General features: G+C 43.0%; 1 protein-coding gene across 1 annotated transcript in view; it reads left to right on the forward strand.

The window, feature by feature from the left end:
- Positions 1–10607, forward strand: part of LOC126483907 (adenylate kinase isoenzyme 5) — a 454419-nt gene extending 443812 nt beyond the window's left edge. Inside the window, exon 10 of the mRNA XM_050107178.1 lies at positions 7656–10607. Coding sequence (XP_049963135.1) covers positions 7656–8153 — 498 coding nt within the window. The 3' untranslated portion in view covers positions 8154–10607. The remainder of the gene's footprint in view (positions 1–7655) is intronic.
- The last annotated feature ends 9509 nt before the right edge of the window (positions 10608–20116 follow it).

Consider the following 20116-nt stretch of genomic DNA (forward strand, 5'->3'; position numbering starts at 1 on the left):
GGCCAATCTGTACCGCGCTGCATGGTTTCGTGGTTGCAAAGATGAACCTCGCGATGGATGTCGGGAGTGAAATGGTTCAAAAGGCTTTGAGCACTATGGGACTTCTCAGGTCATCAGTCCCCTAGAACTTAGAACTACTTAAACCTAACTAACCTAAGGACATCAAACACATCCATGTCCGACGCAGGATTCGAAACTGCTACCGTAGCGGTCGCGCGGTTCCAGGCTCTAGCACCTAGAACCGCTCGGCCACTCCGGCCCGCTCGGGAGTGAAGTTGCACATCATGCAGCCTATTGCGCATAGTTTGAGTCGTAATACGACGTCCTTTGGCTGCACGAAAAGCATTATTCAACATGGTGGCGTTGCAGTCAGGATTCCTCCGAGTCACAATCCGTAGGTAGCGGTCATGCACTGGAGTAGTAGCGCTTGGGTGGCCTGACTGAGGCATGTCATTGACAGTTCCTGTCTCTCTGTATCTCCTCCATGTCCGAACAATATCGCTTTGGTTTCATCCGAGACGCCTGGACACTTCCCTTGTTGAGAGCCCTTCCTGGCACAAAGTAACAATGCGGGCACGGTCGAACGGCGGTTTTGACCATCCATGGATGGTTGAACTACAGACAACACGAGCCGTGTACCTTCTTCCTGATGGAATAACATGAACTGATCGGAGCTGCTCATGCATGGTGGTTTATATCTTTGGACGAGTTTAGTGACATCTCTGAACAGTCAAAGGGACTGTGTCTGCGATAAAATATCCAAAGTCAACGTCTATCTTCAGGAGTTCTGGGGACTGGGGTGATGCAAAACATTTTTGATATGTGTACATCTACATACATACACCACAACCCACCACATGGTACGTGGCGGAATGTACACTGTACCTTTACCACTCTTTCTGCTCCATTCGCAAATAGAGTGAGGGAAAAACGGCCGTCTATATGCCTCCGTACTCCGATCTTACCTTCATGGTCCTTTCGCGAAATGTACATTGGTGGAAATCGATCCGTTCTGCAGTCAGCCTCAAATGCCAGTTCTCTAAATTTTCTCAGGAGTGCTCCTCTAAAAGAATGTCTCCTTCCCTCCAGAGACTCCCATCTGAGTTCCCGAAGAATCTCTGTAATACTTGCCTGCTGATAGAACCTACCGGTTACAAATGTATCAACCCCCCCCTCTTAATTACTTCGATGTCTTAGTTTGATCCGATCTGGTGCGGATCCCAAAAGCTCGAACAGCACTCAAAAGTGGGTCACACTAGTGTTCCATATTCGGTCTCATTTGCAGATGAATCACACTTTCCTAAAATTCTTCCAGTGAACCAGAGTCGACCATTCACCTTCCCTACCACAGTACTGACATGAGCATTCCAGTTCATACTGTTTTGTAACCATACGCCTGGATATTTAATCGACGTGACTGTGTGAAGCAGAACACTACTAATATTGTATTTGAACATATGAATTGGTTTTTCCTACTCATCTGCATTAACTTAGACTTTTCCACATTTAGTGCCAGCTGCCATTCATCACTGGAACTGGAAATTTCGTCGTAGTCATCTTGTATCCATCTACATTCACTCAACGGCGATACGTTTCCATACATCACAGCATCAGCAGCAAAGATATTTTTACTCTGTAAACTTTGCGCCATTTTGTGCTAACGTGTGACAAAATTATTGAAGTAATGAGTATACTTAAGGTAAATTTAGGCACGCAAGACCGATACCGTTTACTATGACACGAATGCAAACAGCTCATGGTATGTGGCATGAGACAAACATACTTCCTGACGTCAAGTGCCGGTCTGGTTCATGTCTCTAAAAAATGTTCAAATGTGTGTGAAATCTTATGGGACTTAACTGCTAAGGTCATCAGTCCCTAAGCTTACACACTACTTAACATAAACTATCCTAAGGTCAAACACACACGCCCATGCACGAGGGAGGACTCGAATCTCCGCCGGGACCAGCCGCTCATGTCTCTAGATTTGGAGGAAGTAATTTAGGAGTTGTAAACTGGATCTCGATAGTAGCCCAGTTTTCCTGTGCAGCGTTGCTTACTACCTAATGAATTTGGAGGTTGGGACATCAACAGGAATATGTAAACATGTTACTTAGTCCATTGCAAGCTATTGCCAGTTTTTAGAGAAATATTGCTCAACCAGGAAATGCTCCAGGTGAGCAGTTTATTTCCACAGGCCAAAGGTAATACTATCTCAGAGCAAAACCAATGGCACATACTTATCAAAAAACTACAAATATACGCTAGAAAATAATTATTGGCTGCTGCTTTGGAGACAACGTCTTCTATGCCGAAGAGTAAGAAATAATCAAACAGAGGATCTGTTGCTTCTCACGTCGTTTATTATCTTCTTACCAAAACGACATTTCATGCTATGTTTGATTATATCGCTACGTTTGTACCACAACAATTATTGTTTATTATCTTCAATTTTATATGTTTATATTTTGTGATGGGCGTGTATCATCACATTAAGCAGCTAAGAATAATAAGAAGTCTCTATTTCATTTCTGACACTAGTTCCCAAAGCAAATCGCAAAAATCACAGTTCTGCTTAGGTTCAGTACTTAAAAAGAGAATTTTCCAGTTTTAGTGCAAGTTTTATTGTGTTAATGGTGATTTGTACAAGAGATAAAATGTGCGTACTAACACCCAGGATGCAGATGGGGGCTTACATCTGGAAAACCTACAGTTTAACTTTGAGTTTAATGTTTGAGTTTATAGTCATAGTACCGGAATTTTTCCATTCGTATTAAATATATTTTCGACTACTCGAGTTAGATAATTCTATACTTCCAACATATTATCAGTGGAACCGAGGCCAATGTAGTACAGTCTAGAGACAAACATGTACTATTTTAAATAATTGAAAGTTTCACTTATTATGAGAAATATTTCATGGTGTGGTATTTTCGTTGTGGTCTTCAGTCCAGGGACTGCCTTGAGGCAGCTCTCGACATTATCCTGTACAATTAAACCTTTTCGACTCTGCACAACTATAGCTTACAGTAGTCAAGCCTTGATCTCCCACTAACATTTTTAGCCCCTCCCCAGCTCCCCAACATTTCCTTCTGTTCACACTTAATTTTTAAATTAGGCAATTACAATGTTTAAAATTGTTAAAGCTTTCATAGCCATCTGTTGACAAACTACGTATTACCTTCTGTTTCGCGTTCTTCGGCCGACGTTTTTTTCTTGATTCTTCTGACGTCTCGCCGGCACGAGTGGCTGGCAATGTCAAAGATTCACCCTCCACTGCTGATGGTAGACTACAGTCGATCTCGTGGCCGCAGATTACTTGTAGCTGGCGCGCCAACGTCCAAAGGCTTTTCCGTGGTCTTTTCGCTGCGGTTCTACCCCTGCTACCTGCATCGGTCGTTCGCTGTAGCACGGAAATACGGGATCCGTTCACCTTCATGTTTCCTTCTTCCTTGTTGAAGCTGTTGTCATGTTTGTGTATTTCTCCAGCTTCTCTGGACAAGTGGGAGTGATGCTTTTTCTCTACAGCAAGCACTTCGGTGCAGGCAGATTTTACTATGTGGTCGGTCTCAAACAGCGTGTGCTTCACCATGGCCAATTTCTCTACCTGCCGTTTATTTTCGGTGATTCTGGTGTTGATCGATCGTCTAGCCTTTCCAAAATACACTTTTCCGTATGTACATGGTATGCTGTGTACTCCTGACGTGCAAGTGGATCCCTTTACTCCTTTGCCGATCTGAGATACTCTTTGATCTTCTTTGTCTGTTTATAAATAGTCTTTACGCCGTGTTTGCGCAATATACGACCGGTTCCGTCGTCGCTCTGGGAATGTATGGCAGAAAGGCCGTACCCGACATTTCTTTTCTCGATGCGTCACTTTGCCGGACGTTTGTATCTGTAATACTACTTATGTTATTGGTTGAGTTCCCATTGCTCCTCAGAACGTGCTCCTCAGTACGTTTTTCAGATGTGCATCTAGCGTCTGACGTGTTGTCGCTCAGACGAGAGATGTGTGGTAGGAATTAGATACGTTCTCTAAGAATAAGATACATTTAATTAACTTTTCCAAGTTCCATTTTATTGAAACTAGACTAGAAAAAGTCCAAATTATCAGTTCACTAACAGTCTGAACTTGATATCTCTTGCACATGAAAGCGTAGAAAGAAGTTCAACTTCCAAAGAAAATATTCGGCTTAGTATGCTACAGGTTTCTTGTCTTTCAGTAATACTGTGTAAGTACAAAACGTGTCATAATTACTATCCACAGAGCTCACAGTTAGAAACAAGAGGAGCTTAGCAAGTTGCATGAAAGGTGTTAGAAGCGAACGGAGATTATAAGATGTGAAACTTGAGTCGTACAGAATTTGGAAAAAGATGTGAGTGATGAACGAAAAGTGTGCTCAGGATAATGGTGTGTGAAACGAGTAATGCAGAGTAATAGTGGGGAGGGAAATTAGTAGTGAGACTCGCAAGTAATAGTGGGTTACAGAAGGAATATTGGTTTCTGGAGGGAAGAATGTGCTGTGGAAGAAATAATGAAGTGTGGAAGGAGTAGCGAGGTGAAGAGTTGACTGTGGGTTGCGGAAGGAATAGCGGGGAGTCGAAAGAATAATGGGATGTGGAAGGAACAGTAAGGTATGTAATGGTTAATGGAGTATAGGGGGAATAGTGAGGTGTGGAGGGAAGAGTTTGGTGTGAATACACAGGGTGGTCCACTGATCGTGACCGGGCCAAATATCTCACGAAATAAGCGTCAAACGAAAAAAACTGTAAAGAACGAGACTTGTCTAGCTTGAAGGGGGAAACCAGATGGCGCTATGGTTGGCCCGCTAGATAGTGCTGCCATAGATCAAACGGATATCAAGTGCTTTTTTAAAAATAGGAACCTCCAATTTTTATTAGATATTCGTGTAGTGCGTAAAAAAATATGAATGTTTTAGTTGGACTACTTTTTTCGCTTTGTGATAGATGGCGCTGTAATAGTCACAAATATATGGCTACCAATTTTAGACGAAAAGTTGGTAACAGGTAGGTTTTTTAAATTAAAATACAGAACGTAGGTCCGTTTGAACATTTTATTTAGGTTGTTCCAATGTGACACATGTACCTTTGTGAACTTATCATTTCTGAGAACGCATGCTGTTACAGCGTGATTACCTGTAAATACCACATTAATGCAATAAATACTCAAAATGATGACCGTTAACCTCAATGTATTTGGCAATACGTGTAACGACATTTCTCTCAACAGCGAGTAGTCCTTCCGTTATGTTTGCACATGCATTGACAATGCGCTGACGCATATTGTCAGGCGTTGTCGGTGGATCACGATAGCAAATATCCTTCAGCTTTCCCCACAGAAAGAAATCCGGGAACGTCAGATTCGGTCCACCTGTCACGAAATATGCTATTCAATACCGATTCAACCGCACGCGAACTATGTGCCGGACATCCATAATGTTGGTAGTACATCGCCATTCAGTCACGCAGTGAAAGATCTTGTAGTAAGATCGATAGAACATTACGTAGGAAATCAGCATACATTGCACCATTTAGAGTGCCATCGATAAAATGGGGGCCAATTATCTTTCCTCCCATAAAGCCCCACCGTACATTAACCCGCCAAGGTCGCTGATGTTCCACTTGTCGCAGCCATCGTGGATTTCCCGTTGACCAACAGTGAATATTATGCCCATTCACGTTACCGCTGTTGGTGAATGACGCATCGTTGCTACATAGAACGCGTGCAAAAAATCTGTCATCGTCCCGTAATTTCTCTTGTGCCCAATGTCAGAACTGTACACGACGTTCAAAGTCGTCGCCATGCAATTCCTGGTGCCCAGAGATATGGTACGGGTGCAATCGATGTTGATGAAGCATTCTCAACACCGACGTTATTGAGATTCCCGATCTCGCGCAGTTTTTCTGCTACTGATGTGCGGATTAGCCGCGACAGCAGCTAAAACGCCTACTTGGGCATCATCATTTGTTACAGGTCGTGGCTGTCGTTTCGCATGTGGCTGAACACTTCCTGTTTCCTTAAATAACGTAACTGTCCGGCGAACGGTCCGGATACTTGGATGATGTCGTCGAGGTTACCGAGCAGCATTCATAGCACACGCCCGTTGGGCATTTCGATCACAATAGCCATACATCAACACGATATCGACCTTTTCCGCAATTGATAAACGGTCCATTTTAACACAGGTAATGTATCACGAAACAAATACCGTCCGCACTGGCGGAATGTTACGCGATACTACGTACTTAAACGTTTGTGACTATTACAGCGCCATCTATCAAAAAGCGCAAAAAGTGGTCCAACTAAAACATTCATATTCCTTTACGTACTACACGAATATGTAATAAAAATGGGGGTTCCTATTTCATAAAACGCAGTTGATATCCGTTTGACCTATGGCAGCGCCTCTAGCGGGCCGACCATAGCGCCATCTGGTTTCCCCCTTCAAGCAAGACAAGTTTCGTTCTTTGTAGTTTTTTCGTTTGATGCTTATTTCGTGGGATATTTGGCCCGGCCACTATCAATGGACCACCCTGTGATGGGATGCGTAGGAAATGGGTACTTTGGAATGAGTAATGAGATATGAAAGAAATAATGTGGGGTGTGAAAGGCATAGTGTGGTGAGGGCGAATAATGGTGTGGAACGAATAGTGGAGTGTGGAATGAGTACTGGGGTAGTGGTGTGGAAGGAAGAGTGGTGTGTGGATCTGGAAGGAATAACAGGGTGTGAAAAGAATGGGTAGTGTGGAAGGAATTATGACATGTGAAGACAGTGTGTGGACGCTCTGGGTTGCAGAGAGAACATGGTGTGGATGGTTTGGGATGTGGTTACAGGGGGAATGGGAGAAGGGGAGGGCACGGGGTCCAGAGGATATTTACATCTACATATATACTCCGCCACGCACCGTATGGTGCGTGGCGGAGGGTACCTCGTACCACAACTAGCATCTTCTCTGGCTGTTCCACTCCCAAACAGAACGAGAGAAAAATGACAGCCTATATGCCCTTGTACGAACCCTAATCTCTCTTATCTTATCTTTGTGGTCTTTCCGCGAAATATAAGCGGAAGTAAAACTGTACTGCAGTCAGCCTCAAATGCTGGTTCTCTAAATTTCCTCAGTAGCGATTCACGAAAAGAACGCCTCCTTTCCTCCAGAGACTCCCACCCGAGTTCCTCAAGCATTTCCGTAACACTCGTGTGATGATCCAACCTACCAGTAACAAATCTAGTAGCCCGCCACTGAACTGCTTCTATGTCCTCCCTCAATCCGACCTGATAGGGATCCCAAACGCTCGAGCAGTACTCAAGAATAGGTCGTATTAGTGTTTTATAAGCGGTCTCCTTTACAGATGAACCACATATTCCCAAAATTCTACCAATGAACCGAAGACCACTATCCGCCTTCCCCACAACTGCCATTACATGCTTGTCCCACTTCATATCGCTCTGCAATGTTTAATGTGCAGAGTAAGGTTTTTAAGAAGAAAGGCAGTTGGAATCTGAAGAACAGTACACATGACGAATTTAAGTCGTGTATCGATGCTAGAGGCGTGCTCAGGTTCTAGGCATTAAACAGTGTACTGTTTTAAAATGTTATGTACCAGTTATCAATAGAAGAATTCTTGCTTCTAGTTCAACCAGCAACCTGAGCTGGTGCTGCTGGACTGCTCAAAGCTGCAGCTGGGCCGCGGCCGGCTGGACGATAGCGTGGCGGCCTTCCGGCGCCGCCTCGAGCTGTTCCGGGAGCACACGCTGCCCGTGCTCAAGACGCTGGACTCGGAGGGCCGGCTGGCCATCGTGGACGGCGACACGGACACGCCGCCGGTGCAGCAGGAGTTCCACAGCCTGCTGATGGCCAAGGTGGAGGCGCTGCGCCGCACCGGCGGCATGATCGTGCCGCAGCTGCAGCCGCAGCAGCAGACCCTGCTCACGGACCTGGAGGCGCAGCCCGAGATCAACTCCGTCAGCCGCATCGTCCAGCAGCAGCAGCAGCAGCAGCTCCAGCAGACCCAGCTGCCGCACCAGCCCCACTACCAGCCGCACGCCAACGGGGTCGTCCGACCCTCCAGGGACACCATCCGCGACATGTATGCCCACGTGGAGAACTACAATGGAGATGTACACTTGTGAAACACTCTGCGCAGTAGTGGATTAGCAGCTTCTGGTTCCCAGAGAACCTCCAATGCTGTTCACCCTCACAAGATAATGCTGTCGCACAGATCCTTTAGAACTACCATTCGTGGCATCAGAACTAACATCGAATCTGGTACATTGATCTTTCAAGACAGGGGAAGCGTGAGTTTTATCTGTGATTAATGTTATTTGGACTATTGTGCAGGTCATAAAATGTGATACTCAGCATTCGTTGGATCATTTGTAAGTTTTAGACTATGGATGTGAACTCCGCTGGCGCCACACGATAGTTTTGGGACTGGACTCACTAGAAGAGGCAGTTCTCTTCAAATTCTGACGAATAAGCTCAATGTTTCACATGCAGTTTATGTCTGAAGTACAGCTTTTCCTAGACTCTTTCGTGGTAGCTACGTAATACGTCCACACATTTCGAGAATTATGACAGTAATTGATTGACTTTGGGTGGACTGTTCACTTGTATCATATTTTAACAAGACTGGCAACATCACAAGTCACATCTTCTGACCATTGACATTCGGAAAGCCGTAAGGTGAACTAACTCTAGTTCAAGCACTAGAGCCCCTGAGTCTCCACAGATAACATCCAGAAACAAATGCGTAGAAGCACGTTAGACATCACTTTATTAGCCAAAATCCAAATGGAATCATCAGACCCTATACAATATGATCGGGCTGATAAATATTTCATATTTGATATAGTAAAAGTTCTTCATAGTGAAGTGATAAAGCAAGAATAACAATAATCTGCTACTTAAGTAACGGGCTACTAAAATGAATATTCGTATCGGTTGTCTCCAAAATAAAGCGCACAATACGAATGGATCAATACTTCTGCTTAATCAAGGTATCTCGTCGTAGCTTTACTACATTTTTTCTACAATGTTTGTTTCCGACTATTCCTAAGGGTTTAGCGTTCAACAATGATTAAAATCTTAATTCAAGGGGCAACTTCAGCCTTGAAAGTTTGTGAAATCGTTGTGGAAATAACAATGATTCTCGTCGTTGCGATTTTCTGTATTTATTGTACAAATTCAATGAGTTATTTTGTCTCTGCACAGAGAAGGGAATTTGTATTGAATTTTAAGACACACATCTGTAACATTATTAATTTTGAGTGAGATCCAGCCATTGATAACTGATAACCCAGGTTTTCAAGTGCCTTCAGTAACATGAAGTCTCTACCTCAATAGTGTCAGTGAACGGAAAAATAGTTCTTATCAAGTCAAAATTTTGCAAATAAATTATAAATCCGATATGAAACTCGCCACAACGCGAAAGCATGACCTGAAACTTGCTAGAAATTAATCGAAATAGGACTGCTTGATTCAAGATCTACAACGACAAATTGTTTCTGTGCACGTAGAATACTACTTTCAAGTGAACCTAACGGCCATAAAGAAACAACAAATCAAAATCAAATGGATATACTCATTGATGAGCCTCTGCGAGCCCTTACCAGAGAGCCGGGAATGTGAACTGATACTGTCAGTGATGTATTTTGCTTACGTTTTTGTGTAATAGTTATATAAGCCATGCGATACTTAAGTGGATCGGACAGCTGTAGCTTTCATTAAAGGACAAATAAAATGATGATGGTGCTGAATGAGAGACTGAAAGAGTTCTAATAGTACTACAAATGTATTACTGCTGGTGCTGAAAGAGATATTGAAAGAGTGTTAGCACGTGAGATCGTCTTGAGCGTTAACTTTAATTTCAGGGGAAATATACGCTAAATTTGACTCGTGTCTGCGGTTGGACAGTAGTGAGGTTTATGTATTTCTTTTTCTCATTACAAATAAGTAATAATTTTTTTCTGTGTGTTCACTTTCTCAGATATTTACAAATGTGTTCGTATTTCTTTGGCTTAAGTCTTACACGTCTGTGTGTTCACATTGAAAAGTAGTTGGCGACACAGATCAAAATATGTCCTTCCCTCCGTCTGCTCAAGAACGACCTCCCGCGAAACCTAGAGCGTGCGCCGCTCTCAAGTCATTCATCGATGATCCCAGGCGAGATCTCGTTACTTCCGAGCACAACGCACAAAATGCATCTTTATTCCCTTGTCTAACGGTCTGAAGCTGGAAAACTGGCACACCTGACTTTTCAGTGTGAAGCTTTGAGACGGTACACTATGCTGTCTAGGAATGATATTCAGCAATATTATCACAGAATCCAGCGACCATCCCAAGAACCTGTAATGAAGTTTTAAAATTAGGTATTGAATGACGTGTTATAGGCTGCTAGATCTGAGATATATCCCTAAAACTTCAGCTTGAAGCACGATTGTAAAAATTTAAATGTGTATTTTAATTAAAGAAAAATATGTTAGTGTGCTGTACTATGGGGTCACAGGAAATATACGTGACAGGGGTACACCAGAATGAGTGGTTTTATAATAGTTATTACATTAAAATTTTATAATTTGTACAAATATCGGACAAAATAAAAGCAATGTTTCCTCTATTTTGCAACATAGATGTAAAGTGTTACAATAAAAATCAAATAACAGTTTGGTTTCCATTTTACTTATTCCTTCTTCCTTGCGCTGGCAACGTGAAACTCATTACACCAGCTTCGTTTGTATATGTTACCTTAATATGTAGTTTTGCGACCATGTGTATTTGAGTGCTTAGAAACAAACTTAAGAATGCTCCCACCTGTATGTCAGACAGCTTCACTGATCGTAACGTACGAACATAGGATCTCTACCACACAATAATAGACACACTATAATGTAACTCATGTTACTTAGCTACGGCAGGAATTGTGAGCGGTTGAAAATTGTTATTGTAAGCTGGTTGTCAATATTTCTGCGATAAATTGCAATATGTAGCGATTGCGTTGTTCATCCCTGGTAAAAGAAAAACCTCACGTCGCTTTATTTGTGATATGGAAATACAAAATAAGAGAACAACCAAATGTTGTTGTTGTGGTCTTCAGTCCTGAGACTCGTTTGATGCAGCTCTCCATGCTACTCTATCCTGTGCAAGCTTCTTCATCTCCCAGTACCTACTGCAGCCTACATCCTTCTGAATCTACTTAGTGTATTCATCTCTTGGTCTCCCTCTACGATTTTTACCCTCGACGCTGCCCTCCAATACTAAATTGGTGATCCCTTGATGCCTCAGAACATGTCCTACCAACCGATCCCTTCTTCTAGTCAAGTTGTGCCACAAGCTCCTCTTCTCCCCAATTCTATTCAATACCACCTCATTAGTTATGTGATCTACCCATCTAATCTTCAGCATTCTTCTGTAGCACCACATTTCGAAAGCTTCTATTCTCTTCTTGTCCAAACTATTTATCGTCCACGTTTCACTTCCATACATGGCTACACTCCATACAAATACTTTCAGGAACGACTTCCTGACACTTAAATCTACACTCGATGTTAACAAATTTTTCTTCTTCAGAAACGCTTTCCTTGCCATTGCCAGTCTACATTTTATATCCTCTCTACTTCGACCATCATCAGTTATTTTGCTCCCCAAATAGCAAAACTCCTTTACTACTTTAAGTGTCTCATTTCCTAATCTAATTCCCTCAGCATCACCCGACTTAATTAGACTACATTCCATTATCCTAGTTTTGCTTTTGTTGTTCATCTTATACCCTCCTTTCAAGACACTGTCCATTCCGTTCAACTGCTCTTCCAAGTCCTTTGCTGTCTCTGACAGAATTACAATGTCATCGGCGAACCTCAAAGTTTTTATTTCTTCTCCGTGGATTTTAATTCCTACATATGAAACAAAATAAACAAAGCTACCTCTACCTCTGTCTTATACAAACTATACTAACCATCTGATCAGCAGAAAATCAACTGTCAGAGTAACAAATCGAAATTTGTTTGTATGTGGCTAACACACATTAGGAAAATTATCTGCCTAAAGTATGATTAAACTGTTGCAAGTAAGGAATAAATACACCGTCCCTCAAAATTACAATACAGGACTGAATCACATCAATTAAAACTTCAAAATCCAAAAACATAAACAAAAATCAACTGTAGAAGTCATACACATAAATATACAGGGTGTTTCAAAAATGACCGGTATATTTGAAACGGCAATAAAAACTAAACGAGCAGCGATAGAAATACACCGTTTGTTGCAATATGCTTGGGACAACAGTACATTTTCAGGCAGACAAACTTTCGAAATTACAGTAGTTACAATTTTCAACAACAGATGGCGCTGCAGTCTGGGAAACTCTATAGTACGATATTTTCCACATATCCACCATGCGTAGCAATAATATGGCGTAGTCTCTGAATGAAATTACCCGAAACCTTTGACAACGTGTCTGGCGGAATGGCTTCACATGCAGATGAGATGTACTGCTTCAGCTGTTCAATTGTTTCTGGATTCTGGCGGTACACCTGGTCTTTCAAGTGTCCCCACAGAAAGAAGTCACAGGGGTTCATGTCTGGCGAACAGGGAGGCCAATCCACGCCGCCTCCTGTATGTTTCGGATAGCCCAAAGCAATCACACGATCATCGAAATATTCATTCAGGAAATTAAAGACGTCGGCCGTGCGATGTGGCCGGGCACCATCTTGCATAAACCACGAGGTGTTCGCAGTGTCGTCTAAGGCAGTTTGTACCGCCACAAATTCACGAAGAATGTCCAGATAGCGTGATGCAGTAATCGTTTCGGATCTGAAAAATGGGCCAATGATTCCTTTGGAAGAAATGGCGGCCCAGACCAGTACTTTTTGAGGATGCGGGGATGATGGGACTGCAACATGGGGCTTTTCGGTTCCCCATATGCGCCAGTTCTGTTTACCAAATGCTGCCCACATGCATATCGCCGTCATCAATCCTGTGCACTATATCGTTAGCGAATGTCTCTCGCGCAGCAATGGTAGCGGCGCTGAGGGGTTGTCGCGTTTGAATTTTGTATGGATAGAGGTGTAAACTCTGGTGCATGAGACGATACGTGGACGTTGGCGTCATTTGGACCGCAGCTGCAACACGGCGAACGGAAACCCGAGGCCGCTGCTGGATCACCTGCTGCACTAGCTGCGCGTTGCCCTCTGTGGTTGCCGTACGCGGTCGCCCTGCCTTTCCAGCACGTTCATCCGTCACGTTCCCAGTCCGTTGAAATTTTTCAAACAGATCCTTTATTGTATCGCTTTTCGGTCCTTTGGTTACATTAAACCTCCGTCGAAAACTTCGTCTTGTTGCAACAACACTGTGTTCTAGGCGGTGGAATTCCAACACCAGAAAAATCCTCTGTTCTAAGGAATAAACCATGTTGTCTACAGCACACTTGCACGTTGTGAACAGCACACGCTTACAGCAGAAAGACGACGTACAGAATGGCGCACCCACAGACTGCGTTGTCTTCTATATCTTTCATATCACTTGCAGCGCCATCTCTTGTTGAAAATTGTAACTACTGTAATTTCGAAAGTTTGTCCACCTGAAAATGTACTGTTGTCCCAAGCATATTGCAACAAACGGTGTATTTCTATCGCTGCTCGTTTAGTTTTTATTGCCGTTTCAAATATACCGGTCATTTTTGAAACACCCTGTAGGTGAAATAGAAACATATTTAGAAAAATATTGTATATTATACTTCGTGAAAGAGAGCAATCAGTGTCTCTGCTACCCAGTTATAAAAGAAATTAGAAATGTTCTGTTTATCGCACAGTTATTATTCTTTGGAGGTTGACGTGACTGTCTCTATAGATCGAAAGAAATCTAATGCCTCAGTTTTCATCACAGTGATTAATCAAACACCATGCACTATTTGAAGAAGTCTTCAAATAAGAATTCACTACCTACCTCACTTCAACACATCATCTACCACCCCTTAGCATACTATTATTTTCGTTTTCGGTCATCTGCCTCCATGCATCAGAAAATAATAATTAATCGGCAAACGGCAACAGAAACAGTAAAATGCACCAAAACAGCGTTATTTATTGCAGAACGATTGATTTTGTATCATAGAAGAGCGCAGAAGACTAACTGCCCTGTGTGTACTTTGTTGACATGATGTAAAACACCCAACAGAATCACTGTCTGTTATATCGACTCAATGTTTTCATGTTACACTCGGTCTCGTACACGACAGACCACAGTGGGCGACGTGCTATCGCTGCTCAGCTTATTATATATTACTGCATCTGCTCTAGAACGGAGTGCGGCAGTTCTCACACCTTTACTCACCAGCAAGGAAATCTTCAAAGATTTTTGTTTTATGGGCAGTAGGCCGTTGTCCAAGGTATATTTCTCTGCGTGGCGTTTCATTTTACAACGTTGGAACATCATTAGAGGCTATTCAGACTCGGCAAGTACAAACAAGCTCCATAAGACCCGTCGGTGCGACTGCTAGATCTGTGGCACAGGCCTGATGACGTCACGAACCAGTCACTGCGTGAATACATTCGGCTTGCTGAGCTTGTTTGAGTGTGTTAACTGCTTTCGAATATGAGTCGCTTCTGATGATGTCTTCACCGTTGGAAGAAGAAAACTTTTGGCAGAGAAATATGCCTTTGACCGTGGCACAAAACAAATATCACCAAGGGTGCAAATACGCTCGAGAAAGCCTGGCACTGAACTATTATTTTCGTAATATAGGCACACTGAAGCTCATGTGAAAGTAACAGAAGCACAAGTATTTTCTGAAAATTTTATTCGCAACTGTACCCTATACCCGTATCGCACATCCTGCCACTTTGCTACAACATGCCATACCTTAAACGACACGTTTTGTGAATATTTTTAATGCGATGTGTCCTTTAAACTGCATACTTTTGTAATATGCAAGGGCAAATACGAAATCTACCAAAAACAGCATTTTAGTTTCGCAAGCATTGAAATCGAGATTGCGTTGGGCGATTGGCTTTCGTCAGACAATCAGAGCAGAGGAGTCGTAGTCTTATTAGCCAACCACAGCAGAGCTCGAACACAGGATAGAAGATCTTGTCGGCCAATCTCAGCATCACTGCTTCGTCGCATAAACACACAAACGCAAGGCAAAACATTAAAAATGAAGTACGAATAAAACAGAAACTAGTAACATTGCAAAGTAGAATACAATCAATGTATTAACAAGGCTCCAGGGGCAGACAACATTCAGTTAGAACCACTGGAAGCCTTGGGAGAGCCAGCCATTATAAAACTCCTCCACATTGTGAGCAAGGTGAATGAGACAAGCGAAACACCCTCAGACTTCAAGAAGAATATAATAATTCCAGTGCCAAACAAAGCGGGTCCTAACACATGTGAAAATTACGGAACTATCAGTTTAATTAGTCATGGTAGAAAATAATAACACTAATTCTTTACAGAAGAATGGAAAAATTGTACAGAAGTCGACCTCGGGAAAGATCATTCTGGATTTCGGAGAAATGTAGAAACACACGAGGCAATACTGACCCTACAACGTCTCTTACAAGATAGGTTAAGGAAAGGCAACCCTACGTGTATAGCACCTGTAGACTTAGAGAAAGCTTTTGACAATATTGATTGGAATACATTCTTTGTGATTCTGAGGATAGCAGGGGTGAAATACAGGGAGTGAAAGGCTATTTACAAATTGTACAGAAACCAGACAGCAGTTGTAATAGTCGAAGGGTGGTCGGCAAGTAGTGGTTGAGAAGAGCGTGGAAGAGGGGTGTAGCTTATCCCCGGTATTGTTCAGTCTGTACATTTAACAAGCAATCACTGAAACAACAGAAAAATTTGGTGTAGGAATTAAAGTTCAGGGAGAAAAAATAAAAGCTTTGAGGTTTGCCGATGACGTTGAAAAATCTTTGTATTGCTGCATGCTGGCAGTTTATAGGTGTTTCACTCTAAAATAACCATATTTTTGAGGAGAAGCAACTTTAATCTATACTTGAGATCACGTATGATATCGGTCAGACATTTTATTTCCAGAGGGTAGACCGTCAACAATTTTTGCAGTTGCGTATTTGTTCACTGTCTGTGCCGAAGTTAGATAATGATCATTTTTCCTTCTAGTGTTGTTCTTGTGAATATCTCTGTTACTCTCAAACACAGATAGATAGATAATAACAAATTTCGTAACTGCTACGACCACAATAAACGAAATAGTGGAAGATGCGTTTGCAATAGAACAGGACTATTTCTGAAAGGTGAATATTGGGGGGATATTTTATAACCTGAAATGAAAATAGGACAGAAAAACTTAACGTACAACAGTTAAGACTGAGTTATGAGGTCCTCAAGTTCATACACATATAAATTTTATAATATGTAAAAGATTTCGAACATGGTTCATGGTAAAGCCACGTGGAGTCGTGGGGATTAATCTGTTAAATCAGAACATGAGACTTGCAGAGCACTTCTCGCATTTGCCACCGTATAATATTGCGTAAGCACCATAACACTTCTTCGAAGCAACTGTTCCACGTCCTCTAGAGGTGCGTTCGCAACAGATTCGCCTGGAAAGCTTGAGAAGTTCTATTTGGTGACACTTGTTTATCTTCTTCTTCATTTAAGTAATTAAACGTCTGTGTATGTAAATATATTTGAACCAAACATGGAAATATCTTTAGCAGCTTAACTTTACAGTTAAGGAGATTCCTCTTGTTGCAATATTTTGTAAAAGTTTGTAAATGTTGAAAATGAACACTCAAATTCTTGAGCTGAATGTTACACTGTAGGTGTGCCAGCTCAAGCTTGTATTGGTGGTGTACATCAGCAGCCAAAAGCGAGAACGGCCCGACAGATAAGCCATAATTAGTCATGTGATGTCTTGGTACTTCTTTAAAAGTTCTTCATTTAGTGCTGCAACTACTGAAACACAGTCGGCCATGTCTGCTCCAAACTGGTTTCCATGACTTCCATGAGTTTTGGAAATTGGATGATATCCCAGAAAGAGCAGTAATTTGATTTCTGCACTGGTATAATTTTTGTTGGAAAGCATCAGTCGTGACTTCCTTATCTGTACTCAAATTATCCTCTTATACTGAGAAGTTTAAAAAATTGAAATATTTAATTATGTTGGACATAAAACAGGAGTGAGAAATCCACTGAGGGTAAAAAATAAGCTTGACTGTTCACTTTTGCACTCGTCTCTATGGAAGTCGCAAAGTCTTGAATAGTTTATAATGTCATTCTTTTTGGCTGCTATTGCAATGGGGTTCCAAACAGGCTACTTTTTGAAACTTCCTGGCAGATTAAAACTGTGTGCCGGACAAAGACTCGAACTCGGGACCTTTGCCTTTCGCGCGCTAGTGCTCTACCAACTGAGCTACCCAAGCACGACTCATGCCCTGTCCTCACAGCTTTACTTCTGCCAGTACCTCGCCTCCTACCTTTCAAACTTTACAGAAGCTCTTCTGCATACCTTGCAGAACTAGCACTCCTGGAAGAAAGGATATTGCGGAGACATGGCTTAGCCACAGCCTGGAGGATGTTTCCAGAATGAGATTTTCACTCTGCAGCGGAGTGTGCGATGATATGAAACTTCCTGGCAGATTAAAACTGTGTGCCGGACTGAGACTCAAACTCGGGACCTTTGCCTTTCGCGGGCAAGTACTCTACCAACTGAGCTACCCAAGCACGACTCACGTCCCGTCCTCACAGCTTTACTTCTGCCAATACCTCGTCTCCTACTTCTCTAACTTTACAGAAGCTCACCTGCGAACCATGCAGAACTAGCACTCCTAAAAGTAAGGATATTGCGGCGACGTGGCTTAGCCACAGCCTGGAGGATGTTTCCAGAATGAGATTTTCACTCTGCAGCGGAGTGTGCGCTGATATGAAACTTCCTGGCACATTAAAACTGTGTGCCGGACTGAGACTCGAACTCGGGATCTTTGCCTTTCACGGGCAAGTGCTCTACCAACTGAGCTACCCAAGCACGACTCACGCCCCGTCCTCACAGCTTTACTTCTGCCAGTACCTCGTCTCCTACTTCCCTAACTTTACAGAAGCTCTCCTGAGAACCATGCAGAACTAGCACTCCTGAAAGTAAGGATATTGCGGAGACGTGGCTTAGCCACAGCCTGGAGGATGTTTTCAGAATGAGATTTTCACTCTGCAGCGGAGTGTGCGCTAATATGAAACTTCCTGGCACATTAAAACTGTGTGCCGGACCGAGACTCGAACTCGTGCTTGGGTAGCTCAGTTGGTAGAGCACTTGCCCGCGAAAGGCAAAAGTCCCGAGATCGAGTCTCGGTCCGGCACTCAGTTTTAATCTGCCAGGAAGTTTCATATCAGCGCACACTCCGCTGCAGAGTGAAAATCTCATTCTGGAGGCTACTTCTTGCTTGAATTAATGTGGTGGCGTATCTTCTCATGGCCGTCAAACGATATGAAGAGGTAATGGCAGTGCATTAAACGATGAGGCTTCTCTACTTCCTTGACAAGGTATACCTAGAAAGGTGCATGTTAAATGACCTCTTTCGAATCCTCAGTCACATTATTCCTTTATCTCGCGGGGCTATCTTTGCCGATATTTTGCAAAGATGGTTTCAGTAACCAACATCGATTACAGACAATTATGATCTTTAGGGTGTCTCTATCTGCGATGTTTGCTGAAAATTTGATCACGCGTTCCCGGGAAACTGGCCAGTCAGCGCTTAGGCGGTTTGGAAGCACGCTGGCTAAATGCTTTTCAAATTTACTTGTTCCAGTGCTACGCGGAGACGGCTCGTTGGTGTTAAATCTGGTTGCCGCGAGATTGTAATTCTTTGTGAGATCGATCCATTTATTGCTGTATTCTGAGATTTTGTTTATATGCAGTGGTACACAGAATGGCCAAAACGAAACTTTCGTAACTTGAGCCAGTGTAGATGAAAAACTATTTATCGTATGGGTAGCCATCTTTACAGGGATGACGTTCAGACTGCGCGCTGCAGGATTTGCGTCGCTTGTAGTATTAGTGTCATGACTTGCCGGGTTAGCCGCCGGTACTGGTACGGCAACAAAGGAGGGACTCGTAGCCCAAGGGCATGCCGCGTGAACGGCACACGTCACTTTGATCTCCTTCGCCAACATGAGATCTCTTGCCTACGGGAGACAGGTGCTTCGAACTCATCTGTTTTGATGCAGGATGGAGCTCCATCTCACATCTCCCGAGTTCACTCGGTTACTTCGTAATATTTGTGGAGGAAACAAAATCATTGGCCGAACGGTCCAGACTGCGTCGCCACAGATATTATTGTATTTCAGTCAGTGTGATTTCTGGCTGTGGGATTACCTGACGGGCAGAGTTTGTCTACGAGACAGTAAGACATGTTGGAGGCTGAAGATGAGTACAGCGAGGAAGGTAGCCAACATGCCATCTGAGATGTTTCGGGTGGCATTACAGCAGTCTGTAGTGCGGTTCCAGACTGTCGTGGATGTATATGATCATCCGTTGAGCAACGTTTGTAACCTGGAAGTAAATATGGAACGCAATTAACAAATGTTAATGCCTCATGTGGAAATTACACTGAAGACTCAAAGAAACTGGTATATCTGTCTAATATCGTGTAGCGCCCACGCGACCACGCAGAAGTGCCGCAGCACGACGTGGCACGGACTCGACTAATGTCTGAAGTAGTGCTGGAGGGAACTGACACTATGAATCCTGCAGGGCTGTCCATAAATCCGTTAAAGTACGAGGAGATGGAGATCTCTTCTGAATAGCACGTTGCAAGGCATTCCAAATATGCTCAATAATGTTCATGTCTGGGAAGTTTGGTAGCCAGCGGAAGAGTTTAAACTCAGAAGAGTGTTTGAGTGTTTCTGGAGCCACTCTGTAGCAATTCTGGACGCTTGAGGTGTCGCATTCTCATGCTGAAATTGCCCAAGTTCGTCGGAATGCACAATGGACATGAACGGATGCAGGTGATCAGATACGATGCTTACGTACGTGCCACCTATCAGGAGTCGTATCTAGACGTATCAGGGTCCCATATCACTCCAATTGCATGTGCCCACACCATTACAGGGACTCCACCAGCTTGAAAAGTCC

This window comes from Schistocerca serialis, chromosome 6 (assembly GCF_023864345.2).
Source record: "Schistocerca serialis cubense isolate TAMUIC-IGC-003099 chromosome 6, iqSchSeri2.2, whole genome shotgun sequence".
In the NCBI taxonomy this organism is placed as follows: Eukaryota; Metazoa; Arthropoda; class Insecta; order Orthoptera; family Acrididae; genus Schistocerca; species Schistocerca serialis.